The sequence below is a fragment of the Pteronotus mesoamericanus genome, unplaced genomic scaffold (genome assembly GCF_021234165.1).
Source record: "Pteronotus mesoamericanus isolate MK-2021 breed Mesoamerican mustached bat unplaced genomic scaffold, CSHL_Meso_final contig_73, whole genome shotgun sequence".
Taxonomy (NCBI): Eukaryota; Metazoa; Chordata; class Mammalia; order Chiroptera; family Mormoopidae; genus Pteronotus; species Pteronotus mesoamericanus.
This window is the reverse complement of record NW_026555245.1, coordinates 29,867,115-29,883,913: the sequence shown is the minus strand read 5'-3', so window position 1 is coordinate 29,883,913 and position 16,799 is coordinate 29,867,115. Positions and strand designations below refer to the sequence as shown.

At 37.9% G+C, this 16,799-nt stretch overlaps 1 protein-coding gene across 1 annotated transcript in view; it reads left to right on the top strand.

Moving 5' to 3' along the window:
* Positions 1–4,573: 4,573 nt before the first annotated feature.
* The window catches only part of FREM1 (FRAS1 related extracellular matrix 1), a 115,729-nt gene continuing 103,503 nt past the window's right edge, over positions 4,574–16,799 (top strand). The window contains 4 exon segments of the mRNA XM_054583175.1: positions 4,574–5,068; positions 9,376–9,470; positions 13,053–13,381; positions 14,714–14,910. Of these exon segments, the coding sequence (XP_054439150.1) occupies positions 4,727–5,068; positions 9,376–9,470; positions 13,053–13,381; positions 14,714–14,910 (963 nt within the window). The 5' untranslated portion in view covers positions 4,574–4,726.

The window sequence follows — 16,799 nt, the reverse complement described above, 5'->3', positions numbered from 1 at the left end:
TGCAGAAACAAATTAAGTCCCATGTGGCTAAAGTCCATTTACAAGTGCCCTTGAGGATCTAGCAACCTTTCTACTTCCTTGTTAAAATGCCCCCACTGATTCTGCTGACTCTGAGGATGCTCAGCAGGCGGTGGACAGATGGACTCTGAGGAACTGACTTGATTCTATGTTGAGGTCAAGAAAATGGGGTTCTCACGATATGCTAGGCTCCCCCATTAGGGTGTTGTCATATAAATATTGGTTGCTTCTGGACATGTTAATTTTGTATCAGAGACAAAACAATTACTACCAGTTTGTTTTGGAGGAGATAAAAATTCATCATCATCTATGGAATCTTGTTTGATCCAGGTCCCTGATTTCCTTTGCTATTGTTCTTTGTGTTTTTTGTTTGTTTCCCTCCCCCTCGGTGTCTGTTTATCCAAATCCTTTCTCTTTCCCCTCTTTTGCCACCATTTTCAAGTGAAAAATCAGAGCAATTTTTCCATGGAATGTCCACATACTTGGTGTTTCCATACACCAAGAAAAAAAAATACAAGAACAAAATTAAAATGTAAATAAAACACAAACAAAGCATATTACTTTAGATTTTTAGTTGTTACCTAGTTGATTAAAGAATGAGTTTGGTTTGATTTTGAATTTGGAAATTATTCCTCTTACACTCTTTTCCCCCTTCCCAATTGTGTTGCTTCAGATTGTTTCTGAAATATTAAAATTCAGTTTTTGCTACTACATCCTGTTCTAAGATTATGAGGAAGAAAAAGAGAAAATTTGAATTTAAACAGACACACTTTATTTGACTTACGCTGAATCTAATTCTGCGGTTTTCACCAAGGCCTAAGCCCTGCCATTCGATTTCTCTCCAGTCAAACTTTACTCATTCTTTTGATATATTTTGTTATAATGTTCCATCTGTTGCTTGGGGCTTTGTAATTAAGAAAATATTTCCACATGGATTATTTCATTTGGTCTCATGGGGAAACTGAGAGAAGGAGGATGATGGCCCTATTTTTGAAAGAGGAAACTGATGTTCATAAGAATGAAAATTAGAATCTGGATCTTCAGAATTCAGGTTTACATACCATGGCAGTGCAGGGAGTCACAGAAATAGATTTTCTTCTATTTGTCTCTTGTTTCTTCCTGGTAGATCAACATTAAAATCTTTGCCTTTGCCCTTATCTCCTAATTAAGGACTTATCATGATATAGGGAATGAGCTATTGCCCCATATGCTGTTGGGTAAGAAGTAACAGTGTTTAGCTGAATTGTTACTGAACTAAATTAATAGAAAAACTTGAAGATTAAGGTGATTATTAAAGGCATAGTTAGAGTTCAGTGATGAGTAAAAAAAGTAAACCTAAAATAACAGCGGATTAAACAGGAAACTCATTTATATCCTCTGATAAAAAATTCTGGAAGAATGGGCTGGTGTGGTGACTGTGCTTTGCAAATACCCCAGGCATCCAGGTTCCTCCTGGCTCGCAGCTCTGCCAGCCAATGGTGTGGCCCCATTTCTCATGTGCAAGGCATCATTCTCACTGAGGGCAACAGGATTGAGGGAATCATAAAGATAAATCCGTGAGTTAAAAGATAGACATTCTCACTTTCATGAGGTAAATGGCCATGAATGAAAATAAGCAACTGTCTTGTTAGATGATTCTAAAGGCTAAGGTCTAAAACAAAGTAGAAAAGGATGCTGGGGAGGAAAGAGCCTTAATATCCTGGGCTGGTTAGGTGTGACCACTTGCAAATGTGACGTTTCATGGAAAACCTGAAAGTGGTGAGGTGGAAAGAAGGATATCTGGAGCAAAAATGTTTGTGCCACAGGGAACGCCAAGTGGGAAGGTTCCGGAGGGAGGCGAGAAGGGGAAGGTTTGATTTTGATTTGTTTGAGGGAAAAGCAAAGATGCCAGTATGGAGCGGAGTGAGCAAAAGAAAGAGATGAGAGAAAAGGGAGAGATAAGTGGGAAAAAAGAACACATGGTGCCTTCTGGGTCATTATGAAGGCTTCAGCTTTTACTCTAAGGAGAGAAGCCACTGGAGGTTTGGGCAGAGAAGTAATTATGTAATTAACGTTTAATAGAAACCTCAGCTCTCACGCTGAGAAGTGCTATAGGGGAGGCAAGAGGAGAAGCAGGGAGATCAAATGGGGTGTTATTACAGTCACCCAGCAGAGTTAGTTGGTGGTGGCTTAAACTAGGGCGATAGCAGAAGTAGTAAGAAGCAGTTAGATTATGGATGTTTTGAAGGAAGAGAGTGTTCAATTCATATTGCTTTGTAATCACATTACTACAAATGCAGTGGCTTGAGATAATACAAATTTATTATCATCTCAAGAGCTTTCCCTGGGTAGGAGTCCAGCCATGGCTTACCTGGGTTGTCTGCCTTAGGTTGTCATCAGGCTGCACTCAAGGTGTTGACTGGGCTCCATTCTTATCTGGAGGATTTGTTTAGGAAGAATCTTCCTCAGCTCATTCAGAGTGTTGGCAGAATTCATTTCACTGTGACAGTAGAACTTACAGGGCTTGGTTCCTCAAGTTCAGCAGAACTCCCAGCTGCAGTCTGCTAGGAAAGTCATGTGTGATGTAATTGCAGGAATGACGTCCCAACGCCTTTGCTTTTTTCTGTTAGTTGGAAAGGTTCTAAGTTCTGCTGCTACTCAAGGAGAGGGAACTTCTGATACAAGGAGGCTGGAATTATTGGAGGTTAACCAAGGTTCTGTCCATCAGAGTGAAAAAACAGGATTTTTTTTTTGTTTTTGGTCTATTTGGATGTAGAGTGTGAGACAAAGAGGAGGACAACGGAAAAGTGGTAGTTGCCATGAACTGAGATAGGGAAGACTGAGGGAGGGAAGGCCTAGAGCACAAATTTGCGTAAAATATGAAATGCCTATGACACACCCACATGAAGATGTCAAATAGACAGTTGCATATACAAATCAGAGTTAAGAGAGGAGGTTAGAGAGATAAATTTGGGATTCATTAGCATATAATGGCACTGAAAGCCAAGGAATGAGATCACTAAGGAAGGAGGGGAGACAAAAGTACAGGTCCAAGGACTGGACTCTAAGTTCCTCAATATTAAAAAGTTAGGGAGTCTAGAAAGAAGCTAGAAGTGAAGAAGTGAGATAAGAATGAGATAAGAGGAATGCATAGGAGTGTAGAGTCCTTGAATCCTTTATGTGTTGACTTAATTTTTTTAAATCTCAGAAAGCCAAGGGTTTTTTTTTTTCCTTATCTCAGTTTTGGGTGACACCTTCCTACCCTGCTGCCTCTCTTTTCTCTGATTATACTGCTCTTTCAAGTGGACTGAGATGCCAAATGTGGATGGCTACAATATTTGGTTTTGTTATGAAAGTTCATCACCCAAATTGACATTCTTCTTGCCCAAATAAGCCAACCTAGTTCAGCCTGAGTGTGAGCAATGTGGCCAGTGGGAGTGTGTGCACTGTTTTATTTTGGGACTGACACTATAAAAAAACAGGCTGTTATCTGAAGTGCATACCCTCTCAGGTGTCAGGTGACATATGTCATGCACTACCTCAAAAGTGAAAGGCTTCAAAGAGTGACAAGAAAATGAGTCTTCCTTTAATGTATTAGAGGCATCTTTTTTGTCTACACCCTCCTGTCAAACATTTATTTTAGCATCCATTGGTTATGTACAGAAATTTATTGCAATCGTTAAAATGTAAATCCTTTCTATGGGCATAATAAACCTTCACTGGTTAACCTAATCATACCCTGGATTTAAGGATCTATTTTAATACATATTATTTTTGATAAAATCATTTCTGTTTTCATAGAACACAAAGAAATAATCTTGAAATTCTAAGTGGTTAAACAAGAAACAAAAAGACCCCATTTGTGCAAATTCAGTACATTATGAAACAATTTGCATTGTAGATAGTGCAAATATCCGTGCACATACACTGTCATTAACTGTGTATATTGAAGCTATGTAATTTGATTCCTAGACCTTTCTACACATAGACAAAAACTGAAATGTTCACTGAGTCAAAAGAAAATATTTTCTCCAAATACTACGTGTATTTGTTAGGTGTCATCATTGTCCAATGAAGTCAGAATTGTGAATTTGTGACAAATTATGAAGCCTATTTCTTAGTTGGGTAACACTGATTTGGAATTACTCATGTTTTCAAATAGTGTGCAAATAACCCTATCAGCTCTCTTCCACAAATTAGGTTGTAGTCCTCATTTAACAAATGAGGAAGTAGAAGTAAAGAGTTCAACAACTCTCTCTGAACACAGAGGACCAAAGATCCTCTTAATGCTGCACTTGGGCAGTGTGGCTGGCTGGCTCCTGCTGGACCACACAGCTGACGTCTCAACTGGGGCCTGTTGGGTCCGGAAGCAGGAGTTACAAGCAGTGTAATGAAATGGCTGCGTTGCCTTTCAGATGATCCTGGAGGTCAAGTTAGTTTATTTGTTTTTAATTTAACTAAAATTATAGGCTGGTTGAAAGATTCCTTTGTTAGTAGGGATCTTTTGAATAACCACACAAACCTTTTGGTGTCTCTCTTACTTTCCTCCAACCCCTACTCCCATTTACAGGATTAGAAAAGCACTTGGGAGGCACATTAATCTTGCCAGCGTTGTCAGGAGTGATCAGCGAGTTTTATTAAAAGCCCTGGGATTGCATGAAAGGCCTCCTTGTCTGAGTTTGCAATGAAAGAGGCATGTTAAGATCTTGGGGCACATTGTCGGGACCCCATGCCCTGCCCCTTGGACTATGAGCTGACACTCCCGGAAGAAGCACAGAAGCCCTCCTTTGTTGAAGGGATTTCACTGATGGACGGAACCCAGCTGGCCCCTGTCGGCATGAGCTCTCGGAGTTGGGCTGCGCTGAGAGCCCTGCTGCTGCTGCTCCTCCTGGGCTGGGCCAGCCCCACCTTCATCAGCGTGAACCATGGGGTCAGGGTGGTGAAGGGCAGCTCTGCCTTTCTGTCAGGAGATGACCTGAAGTTTTCCATCCCCAAAGAGAAAGATGCTTGCAAAGTGGAAGTTGTGATGAATGAGCCAATAACCCAGAGGGTTGGGAAACTCACTCCACAGGTAGGTCATATCTGAGATTTTTCTATTCAGCAGGATATATGAATGTGAGTGTGTGAGAGTGTGTGTGTTGGGGGAGAGGGAGCACAAAACAGAGGCAGCCTTACAAAGGTTGGAGTGTGCAGTCTCTCGTGTGGTGCGATATGGTCAGTCTTTATGGGTGATTCCTGCCCCAAATTATCTCACCCATTGCTAGTCTGGGTGCCTTTAGATAAGATATCAGGATTTCAAGGCATTTTTAGGACACACTTGTGACCCTAATAGCAAAAGTAAAACAGGAACACAATTTCGTTTACTAACATCACTTGAATATTCCTTTGAGTGTGGGAAGAGATGCAGAAAAGAGATGTGAAGATACTTCTTTTTAAATATTTACTGTTCTTAAAAAATGCCTGCATAAAATTTTGTCCTATAATCTTGTCATTTAAGAGATCTTGTCATTTAAGGGTATTCCATGCTCAGTGCTTAAAAAATCTATTTTATTGCATATTGTATTTGCTTAAAGTAGTAGATTAGTTTTACGTGCAATGGAAATATTGTTTCTGGTTTTATTACTTGTTTCTACTGTAATTTTCTTTCCAATGTAAACAATTTTGAATTTTGAGAATATCCAACAATGTATGCAATTTTGAGAATATCCAACAAAATGCTGCTGCTATTTCTGGAAAAATACATGATGTCCATGTGCTGAACTGTGAACATTAATTTTCTTCTCCATTTGTCTAAAGAAACATTCCTTCCATGAAGTTATCCAAAAGTGGTGATATATGCTGTAGATATGGATTATGGAAATTTAGATGCTAGCTCAAATTAACATCTCTAAACTCTCCATTTACAACACTTAAAGTTACAGTCCAATTCTGAAACACATCATGTTGGGGGTAATCCTGATGTGATAATTACCTAATATTTCCCTCCAGTTTCCCATGAGATTTGCTTTTCCGGTCAAATAGCTTCAGATAAGAATTTTAAAAATGTTAGTATACAATAATGGCCCCAGGTTCTAAGTGTTTGGTAATTGCCATATCTCCTTACCTCAATGCAACTTGCACTCTGAAAATGTGTTTGATTGGCACCTATCACTCAAAGAGAAAGGAGTGACCTGGATGAGTAGGTGACATGAATAAGCTCAGCTGCAGCTGCAAGCAATAGTGACCCCACTTCAGGGACTGGGGTCAAAAGCAAACCCAGGGAGTTCTGGGAAGCAGCAAGAGAGGATCCTAATCCTCAGGGATTCCTGTATAGATATATGTGGGTGCTTTACAAAGACTGATGAACTGATAATTTGGTACTCCTTCCAATCAATATATTTAAAAAGTGTCCAACACTTATTAAGAAGTGAGGCTGAGTACTTCGTAGAGGTAGAAGGGAAGAAATCCCTCCTGGCAACATGCTGGGGCAACCTATGTTCTAGCCATATTTAGCTCTGGCCCCAAGCAGGCATATACCACTGCAAAACAAAAGCCCTGTTATTCACCAGATTTTCCCTCCTTAGAAAGTAATTTGGGGAGGATGTGCTGTTATGTAAGCCAGCCTGTGAGGGGTATCTTCTCATCCCAAAGAGCCTATGACTTCTAGATGTACAATACAGCACTTCTGAGATTAGTGCAATGGTCTCTATTATATATTTTCAGTGATGCTTCAATAGTCCTCACCATTTGGCTGGCTCTGAGTCACTAGAGAACAAAATGGGATCTAAGTGACTAAAACTAAGTAAAAAAAAAAGTTGTTTGGTCACAAGGATCAAGGATTGTAATATATCTCCAAATTATCTTCATCTCAGACTTTCTCTGGCTTTAAGGCAAAAATCCATACAGGAAAAAACAACATGCCTGGCTGATTTAGGGAAATCTGGCCTGTTGGAGAAGACAGTGGGGCTACGACTCTCTCCAAATGGTCCCCTAGTATGCTGGTGTTCATTAAGAAAAACAAAATAAACAAATAAAAAAATAAAAACCAAGTCCTCAGTGTTCAGTGTATGTATTTCCCGAGGTAAATCTGACATCTCAAACAGATTCATATATAGAGTAGATGTGTGATTGCTATCTTCTAAAATTTATTCTGTGGCAAAGGAATCCATTAAAATGCGGTTTCATCAAGCTTGTTTTGTCAATATTAGAACTTCATAGCATAAAGAAACCTATATAACCAGAAAACTTTTTTTTCTCAAACTGCCAGGTAATCTTCCTTTTTTTTTTATTGTGATAATTTCAACAAAAAGAAGATTGCCAAGTAAAGTCTGCTTTTTTCAAATGTGTGTTCATTGTTTCATCAAGACTGATTTAGCCCTCTTCAGGGATTTATTTCTTACGGAGTTTTTGAAGTTGAGTATAGCCAAGTACACACATATACACACAGCTTACACATTATTCTTTAATAGATCTTACCAGGATGTTGAAAGCAAGGCTTATGTGAACCCATTTCTAGCAAGATGACTGTATTAACAATACCCTGCTGTGTAATGAACAGTTTTATTTGATTTGCACAGAAAATGTTTTGTTTAACATCTGTTCAATTAGTGTTTTCATTTCATTACTGAAGTTTGTCTTAGGACCAACAGGTTCATTTTCCTATTGGATATTTGGAAAGGGATTTCAATTGGCGCACACCAGTACCTTCTGTTTAGACAACCCTCCTGATATAGGCAATTAGATAAGGTCGATGGCAATGTGTTTTCCTCATGTTTTAGGACAAGACTTCCTCACACACAGCACTTCTCACACCTGTCCCAGGGCAAACAACGTCCTGGGTGGAAAAGCACCCCCGCTTAGCGCTGAGCTTGCTCTTTTGAATAAGAAATACAGCATTAAGAACACATCTCTGGTTTCAACCAGTTTACTGTCATTAAAGTGAGTAATGAGTTAGAAATGTGTGACAATTTAATTATAAATTGTAATTGAAAAGCAGTTGAAGTGGAAAAAAACAAAGCTAGACAGTAATTAGAAAAGGATTTAGCTCTTTTTAGTTTTAGTTAGTAAATTTATGGACAATTACGGTTGTCGCCTTTTATAAAAGGAAAACATATTACGAAACATAAAACAGATGTTTCTTTTAACAAAGCAGATTGTCTCTTTATTACCATGACTATTTGTCAATGATATGGGAAAGGTCTTTGCTTTATTTCCTTCCTTGTTGTAAATTAAAAAGAGGAATCAATGATGTCTATGGGTAAAGATCATTTGTATTAGCTATATGGTCTTCTCAGAGAGGATTGCGTTGTCTGTAAATGTTTGAAGCTGTAGCAAAGCACAGGCTAAACACCATGAACTCAACAGTGATGATGTGTGAATACCTCAAGGGGACAATGAGTCCTCACTTAGCATCATCGATGAGTTCTGCGACTTTTAAGTTAAATGGCATATAACAAACCTATTTTACCATAGGCTAATTGATATAAACAAGAGTTAAAGTCCTACTGCATCTCATCAACGTTATCAAAAAGTGAAGGTGAGAGGAACAACATTATTTGAGGGCCTGCTCCTCAAATGCTGAAGTATTTTTCAGAACTCTACCAAGTCAGAATGGGCAGAATGAGAGGCAGGGTATAGGTAGAAGAGAAAATACTCCTTTTAAAAACTAGTTTCCAAAATATAATAGTTAGTAATTAGTAGTTCTAAGTGAGGTGACTAGTTAATTATAATTTTATTTTAATAGAGGTAATTGCCCTTAAATTGCTATTTGTCTTATCAACCATTTCTGTTAGTACATAAATAACAAAAGCAGAGGAAACCAGTGTTTCCTCTGATGAACCACAATAGTGTCCATAGTCAGTGCCTTCATCTTTGAATAGAAAAATGCTATTTGGACAAAAAAAAATCAAAGGAGAAGAAAAAATATATACAGAACTGATACAGTGTATTGGTGGATGAAATAGTGCCTACCTTTTTGTGCATACACACAGGTAGGTCTCTCTTATTCAGTTGCTATGAACCCCTGAAAAGTGTGGGTAAATAATATTTTGATCAATGGAACCATATTTCGAAGGCACTATAGACTGTAAAAAAGATAGTTATTTAGAGAGATAATAACTCCTGAATTTATCTGGTTGATCTACTTGATCTGCTTTCATAATTAAGATTCTCAAAACAAGACACCACTGTATAAGTAGGATGGTGCGTGGGCATGGGGGTGGGTGTAGGTGGTGGTGGTTAAAACATACACACATGTACACACACAGAAAACAAAACAAAACAAAACAAAACAAGAGGTTAACAGACCATAATTTCTCTAAGCAGTACTCCACTGCTGGGAAAATTAAATCTTGTACCAATTTTCTCACAGATATTTATCCATTTCTTCATGTAAACTAGGTCTTTGACTGCCATTTCCTTCCCAATGAAGTGAAGTATATTCACAACGGCTGCCCAATTCTTGATGAAGATGCAGTAAAGCTCAGACTTTACAGGTAAGCAGCGCAGGAGCATTGCTCATGCTTTGCTAGATAATTATTCTGTGTACTTCTTATTCTGTGGATAGGTGTTATTGTGGGGGAATTACTAGATTCCAAACAAGAAAATAATCAATAGAAACTAGAGACCTGAATGGGTGAGGCAAGAATTGTAGCCAATGTTCAATGATCTGTATTGTATCATCTTTCATGGGGCTTTTTTGGTGGCAAATTATTAGCCCTATCCTATTTCCCTTTAGAGTTCTTGTACAGGTATCTCTGGATCCAACCCTCCCCTTATAATGGGAAATGGAAATTATAAACTATATATTCTTAATAACAATTAGGAGGAAAATATTGTTCTAAAATACAGTGAAATTCTTCTTTTTGATAACCAGCTGCTTAGTTATAAGAAGAGCAGTATTATCTATTGATATTTTAAATGTATTAAATAATTACAATATTTGAAAATTACTTATAAATTTAAACATAGAGTGACCATATGATCTAGCAGTTCCACTCCTATACACATATACACACCAAGAGAAATAAAAATCTATGTTTATACAAAAACTTGTATGCAGATGTTCATTGCCGTATTATTCACAATAGCCAAAATGTTGAAACAATCCAACTGATGGATGCATAAACAAAATCTGATATCTTCATACAATAGAATATTATTCAGCCATTAAAAGGAACAAAGTACTTATACATGTTATAGCATAGATGCACCTTGAAACCTTACTGCTAAATGAAAGAAGCCAAACAGAAAAGGTTGCATATTGTATGATTTCATGTATATGAGATGTTCAGATAAGGCAAATCCATTGAGACAGAAAGTAGATTAGGGTTGCCAGTGGCCGGGGAGGGGAAAATGGGTATGATTGCTAATGGGTATAGGTTTCTTTTGGGGGTGATAAAAATGTTCTGGCATTAAAGAGTCATGGTGACTGCACAATCTTGTGAATGTACTAGAAATCACTGAGTGGTTTACTTTAAAAAGGTAAACTTCATGCTATATGAATTATATCTTAGTAAAAAAGTTAATTTAAAAACTAAGCTCTTGGTTTTGGTATTGCTCACTTCATATAAACAACTGAGAATTCAGTATGGGTAGAGTAGACCTTTATATAGTTTTTTACTTGTTTTTATTGTTCTTAGGAATATTTGGCTAAAATAATTCAGTGTGAATTTCCTCTAAGCATTAGATGAGTTAACAAGAGTTTGGTAGAAGACATTGGAACAGTGGCTCATTCTATAAACACTTATGATTACCTGCTATAGGTCAGGTCTATACATAGGAAATACTAAACATAGGAAATACAAGATGAGGATACATAGACTCTTGGTGCTCATTGTCTAATGCAAAAAAAAATGGGTAGATATTTGTGGTGTAGAACATGAAGTGCTGAAGGAGAGACATGAACAACATGCTGTACTCAGAAAATGAAAAGGTGTTCAAGGATTCTTTAGGAAGCTATATATTCAACATATAGGATTGTTAGATCTTTCTAAGACTTTAAAGTTAAAAAACATATTAACTTCAGAGACTTTGCCTGGAAGGGCTGGAAAAGCTCATGAATGCTAGGTGTTCACAAGGGTGGCGGGCAGTCATGAAGGGCAGAGTTAGAGGGGCTGTCATTCCATCTGGGCTTGAGGACATTTGGAATGGGATGTTCCAAGAAGCTGGAGGCAGAAAATCAGGAAGCATGCTTATTCCCCTTTTACCTCCTCTCCAGCCCTTTGTTAAGCTCAGCTTCCTCATCTGTAAAATGGGATTAACAATGCCTGCACAGGTTTTGTATGAGGATTGAATGATATACTCTTTGTAAAGAGTTTAGCATATGCCTGAAACATAATAAAGTCACATTAATTAGGAGCTGCGCTATTGATGCACACCCATCACTCATTAATTTTCCCCCTGCAAATATCCCAGTGACATAGTCAATAAGGTAATGGAGGGAATGGAGGTAACAATTACCGAATACCTTTTACCTGCGAAGCACTAAGCTGGGCATCCAACCTTGGCTGTAAATAACCACTCATGTAGTGACATTTCTGAAGACTAAAAAGGCCTTGATACTTCAGAAATGCCTCACACTTTCTTTCCTGAATTCAAACTCAACCCATAAATTACACAAGCTTGCTACTTTTAAATTATTTATGTGCTACAAGAGAGAATCTGAGCTCGTAGCAGCCATTAAATATCAGTGTGTATGATAGGTTTGAATATGGAGATGAATGGCAGAAAAAGGAGTTGATACCAAGATAAGGGGAAGAAAGAAAAAGAACAGAGAGATTGGGAACAGAGTCCGAATAAAATCCACACTCTATGCAATATACAAATTTTGTGAAGGCTGATCTTTAAGCTTCAGGCCAAGTATATAGGTATCAAAAGTACCTGAGCACCAAGAAGCAAGGACCTACAACCATAATTACTCTACCCAACAAAGTATCATTTAGAATTGAAGGACAGATAAAGATCTCGCCAGAGAAGAAAAAGCTAATGAATTCATCACCACCAAACCAATACTACAAGAAATGTTAAAAGGCCTTCTTTAAGGAAAAAAAAAAAGGAAAAAAAAATATAAATAATAAAATGACAATAAATACATATCTATCAACAATTACTTTAATGCAAATGAATTAAGTGCTCCAATCAAAAGACATGTGGTGGCTGAATGGAATAACAAAACAAGACCCTTACATATGCTCTCTATAAGAGACTCACTTCACATCTAAAAACATACAGACTGAAAGAATAGAGATAGAAAAAATATTTTGTGAAAATGGAAACAAACAAACAAACAAAAAGCTGGGGTAGCAATATTTTTACCAGACAAAATAGACTTTAAAACAAAGGCTATATAGTAAGAGACATAAAAGTACCCAGTGATTCTACTTCTAGATACCCAAAACACTAACTATAAAAGACATATACATTTATGTGCTCATTTCAGCATTATTTACAATAGGCAAGATATAGAAACAACTGAAGTGTCCATCAATAGAGAAATAGATAAAGAAGTGGAACATATATACAATGAAATATGAATGAAATCTTGCCGTCTGCAGCAACATGTAGGGACCTAGAGGGTATTGTGCTGAGTGAAGTAAGTCAGACAGGGGAAGACAAATGCCATATGATTTCACTTATATGTGGAATGTAAAAAACAAAATAAACAAACAAGTAGAACAGAAACAGACTCATAGATACAGAGAGCATTTTAATGGTAGCCAGATGGCAGAAGGGTTGGTGGGATGGGCAAAATAGGTGAAGGGATTAAGGAGTACAAATTGGTAGTTACAGAGTAGCCATGGAGATGTGAAGTACAGCATAGGGAACATAGCCAAGAATACTGTAATAATTATGTATGATGTCAGATGAGTACTAGATTTGTCAGGGTGATAACTTAGCAAGTTATATAATGTCTAATCACTATGTTGTACTCCTGAAACTAATATAACATTGTATGACAACTGTAATTGGAACATTGGAACATAACATTTTTATTAAAAAAATAAAAGAGGATATTGGGGATGAAAAAAAATACCTGAGTACCAAAAAGTTTTGCCTTTGCTCTGTTCTCCCCATAGATTTACGGAGACAGACACCTTCACGGAAACCTTTATCCTGCGGGTCCATCTCCTGGAACCAGACTGTAACATCATCCGTATGAGTAAAAATGCACTGGAGGTGTCTGAATTCTATGGCCTGTCCCGAGCCATCGATAAGAACTTGCTTAGCTTTGACTATGACAGGACGGCTAGCCTGGAGTGCACGGTCAGGCTGGACCCTGTGGCATCTCGGCTGCCAGCCCATGGCCGGGTGGTGGTGGTGGAGCCTCGGCCAGAAGAACCTCGTGGAGACCAGCCACACAGTTTTTTCCCTGAGTCTCGTATGAAATGTTTTAATAATTATCTGTGTGTTACTAAAACTGAAAAAAAAAAAAAACCCTATAAATGGTCATCTTCCACTATGACAAAGAGTTTTGCTTAATGTAATTTGTAGCTGGTTGAAAATATGTCGGTTAGTGGTTACGAGTACGGACTGTGAAATCACACAGATCTGAGTTTGAAACTGCTTCTGCTCTTTATTTCCTGGGTGATTTTAGGCAAATTCCTTGACCTGTGCAAGGCTCTATGAAATGGGCAAGGATAACGGCTGCTCCATAGGTGTGTGTAAGGATGGAGTAACTGAGCACAAAGTGCTTCACATGGTCCTGGTCATAGTAAGTGCTCAGGAATTGTCGGCTGTTATTATTAATAGCAGCAAAGGCAGTGATACTAAGAGTAGCTGGTGTATTTATTAAGTGTTGTTATATTATGAGTAGGTTTGAGGTAGAGTTGGTGGGTAGCAGCCATGGTTTAAAACAGGAAGAGTTCATAGGTAATTTTCTTTCCATTGTTTATTTAATTGACATATTTTGGGTAACTCCTATGTGACTAATAGTGTTCTAGGCATTATGGGAAGACCAAGAAATATAAAGAATACTCATATCATAATAATATCTTGCATCTGCATAGCAGTTTAGACCTAAAGACATGTTTACACTTAAGTCACCTCATTCAATCTTCTGGTGAAGAAGTAGAATATCCATTTTATACTTTAGGGAAATTTTGAGACCACTCAAAAAATAAGTGGCCTATGTGTGTGACATACAAATGCATTGGGCAGAGACACGAAGAAGACTGCTGGAGAGGTGATTATGATTTTCAGGGGAAGATAGCAGGTTGGTTCAGTTGTTCCAAGAATATTTAAGGGAAAGTTTAATAAAATGACTAAGTGGACCTGGAAATACATTCAGGACTCCCTGAGACAAGCACAATGGGCAGAGAGTTGCAGGGAGCCGATCAGCCTCGGAGAGAGAGAATGCATGATGGATCCGTGGAAGCGGGAGCTGTGAAGAAAGGGAGACAGCAGCTGCACTGTGGAAGGCTTACAGTGAGCCGCTGGCCAATTTGTCAGAGACCTTCAAGCACCACAAAATGCATTTTATTATTTTTTCTCTCAGTGTAACTTTTGGTGGGCAAAAAAAAAGGGGGGGTATTTCATGAGACAGCTGGTCAACTATTCTTTTTAGTAAATTATAGGCTTTTAGAATAATGACAGCCCATTTAGTAAATGATTGGAGTGTACACATAGTAATCTTGGGGCAGTGGGAGGGAATAAGTATCCACAGGAGAGGGAATTGGCTTTTAAATTTTATAATCGTTATATTCAAGTGACTATCTTAATTCAATGCTGTACATTCTAGAACTGGGAACAGAGCTCAAGTGTCCAGGTGGAAGCTGTACTCTAGGACTGAAGAAAGTAGGAAGTCTCCAAGTGAGCTGTGAGGAGTTCCTGCTCATGGGACTTCGATATCAACATAAGGATCCTCCCTCTCCCAACATTGATTATATATCCATCCGACTGGAGCTCACAGATATCAGGAGTAAGGTCGTATACAAGGTAGAGTTTTGGTTATGTGTCTGTGTCTCCATCTGATTCACAGAAAGAGGGCCGGTTCCAGGGGGGTGTCTACGCTGGTTTCCATGTCAGGGAGAGCTCCTGTGCATTGTGGATGGAACTGCCCAGTGACTCATAAGAACTGCAGGCTTGTTATTCTGCCAATAAGTGCTTAAAATAGTAGTTTCTGGACATAATGTCAGTACAAGTATATAGCTGGGGTGGCTCTTTACCAGCTAAACAGCTTGGCACTCTTCTATCTCGGGACTGGGCCCAGTTATATTCTACCCTACTTCCCTCTTTCCCTTCCATATTCTTCTGCTTGTTCATTTGACCTTTTGTAAATCCTCTCTTTGATGCCTTACTTCCCCCTTCTTTATCAGAACCACTTTTCAACTGTTAGAGGAAATTTGGGTCCATATTCCCACTCAGTGAGGCCATGGGAAACTGGGAGGGAGGGGACCTCAGTCCCACTTTTATGGTTATAGCAGATTATACCCTTTTCACTCTTCCATACTTTGAGATGGAAGATTGGATCATCAAAGAGACAGGCCCAGAAAGGCCTCATCCATCTTCCAATTTCTTTTAAATTCTCCTGCCCTTTTCTCCTCTTGATCTGTTCACATTGAAATGATGACATAAAGTAGAATCAATTTATCTGAAATATTTAACATGCTACTTTATTGATTCATGTGCCCTATAATTTATTTATTTGGGTAGCTGAGGAGACTGTTTACTAGCTGAAAGAGTTTGGACTTCACGCTGATATACAGTGACCTAAGATTACATTTGTGAAAGACCTCCATCTTTCACAGTACGACTGCACACTAGGATTTCTCCTGAGACCCAAACATTCAACATTATTATCCTCAAGGAGCTGCTATGACATGAAATAATAAGGAAATGATAAAATACAATCTCTAAATTTTAGAATTGTGATTTGGAAAAAAAACTTTGAGGGTAGTCTGGGTTAAATTATTAGGCAAGTCACTTGGAAAGCATTTAAAGGGTAGATTTGAGCCTAACATTTATTAAGATCATGACGCTGGGCGCAGATTGTCTGGTTTCAAATGTCTATTTAACTAGCTGTGTGACTTTGAACTTTATGCCTTATTTCTTTAATCTTAAAATGAGGATAACCTAAGAAGTCCCTACTTCTTAGGATACTTGAAGGAATTAAATGATACAATATTTATAAATAACTTGGCACAAAGCCTGACACATAGTAAGTGCTACACATGTTTTGCTAGTTAAAAAGTCACCCAGTACAAAAACTGATCACCATTCAGATTTAGAAATAACTGGCTTGGCCCTCCTTATTTTGTAGTGCTGGCCAGAGGAATTTCATACCCTTCCTATATGAACACGGCTGAGCCAAGACTAAACTCTAGGTCTACTCACTGCTAGTGGTTGTCTACTGTTTGTTTTGATGTGAAACTCCTTTTACTTTTAATGTTCTCTTAGCTTCATAAAAAAAATAGATCCTCTTTTTTTCTTGATTAATTTTTCTTCTTTTTCCTTCCTATACTGAATTAGGGCTTTGTTTATACTTTTGTATCAGATTTACTGAGAGCTGACCCCTTTAAATGACCTTCTTGTTTTGTTTGGAATTTACCTGTTCCATAGTCAATTTGGCATGTCAGGAAACAGATTCTCTTATGGATATAAAAATGATATGCTCACTGCAGAGAATATTTTTTAAAAATCACAGTAGGCAAAATAAAAAGAAATAAATTACCTCTATTACTACCATTTTAAAACACACACACAGAGTGGGGAGACATGTACACCAAAGTTTATTTTCTTTTATGGAGTTGAAGTTCTACTATATTTAAAAATTTGTGTTTTTTAAAAATTATCTTTTTGCTTCTATAAGTCTATCCTCATCAGGT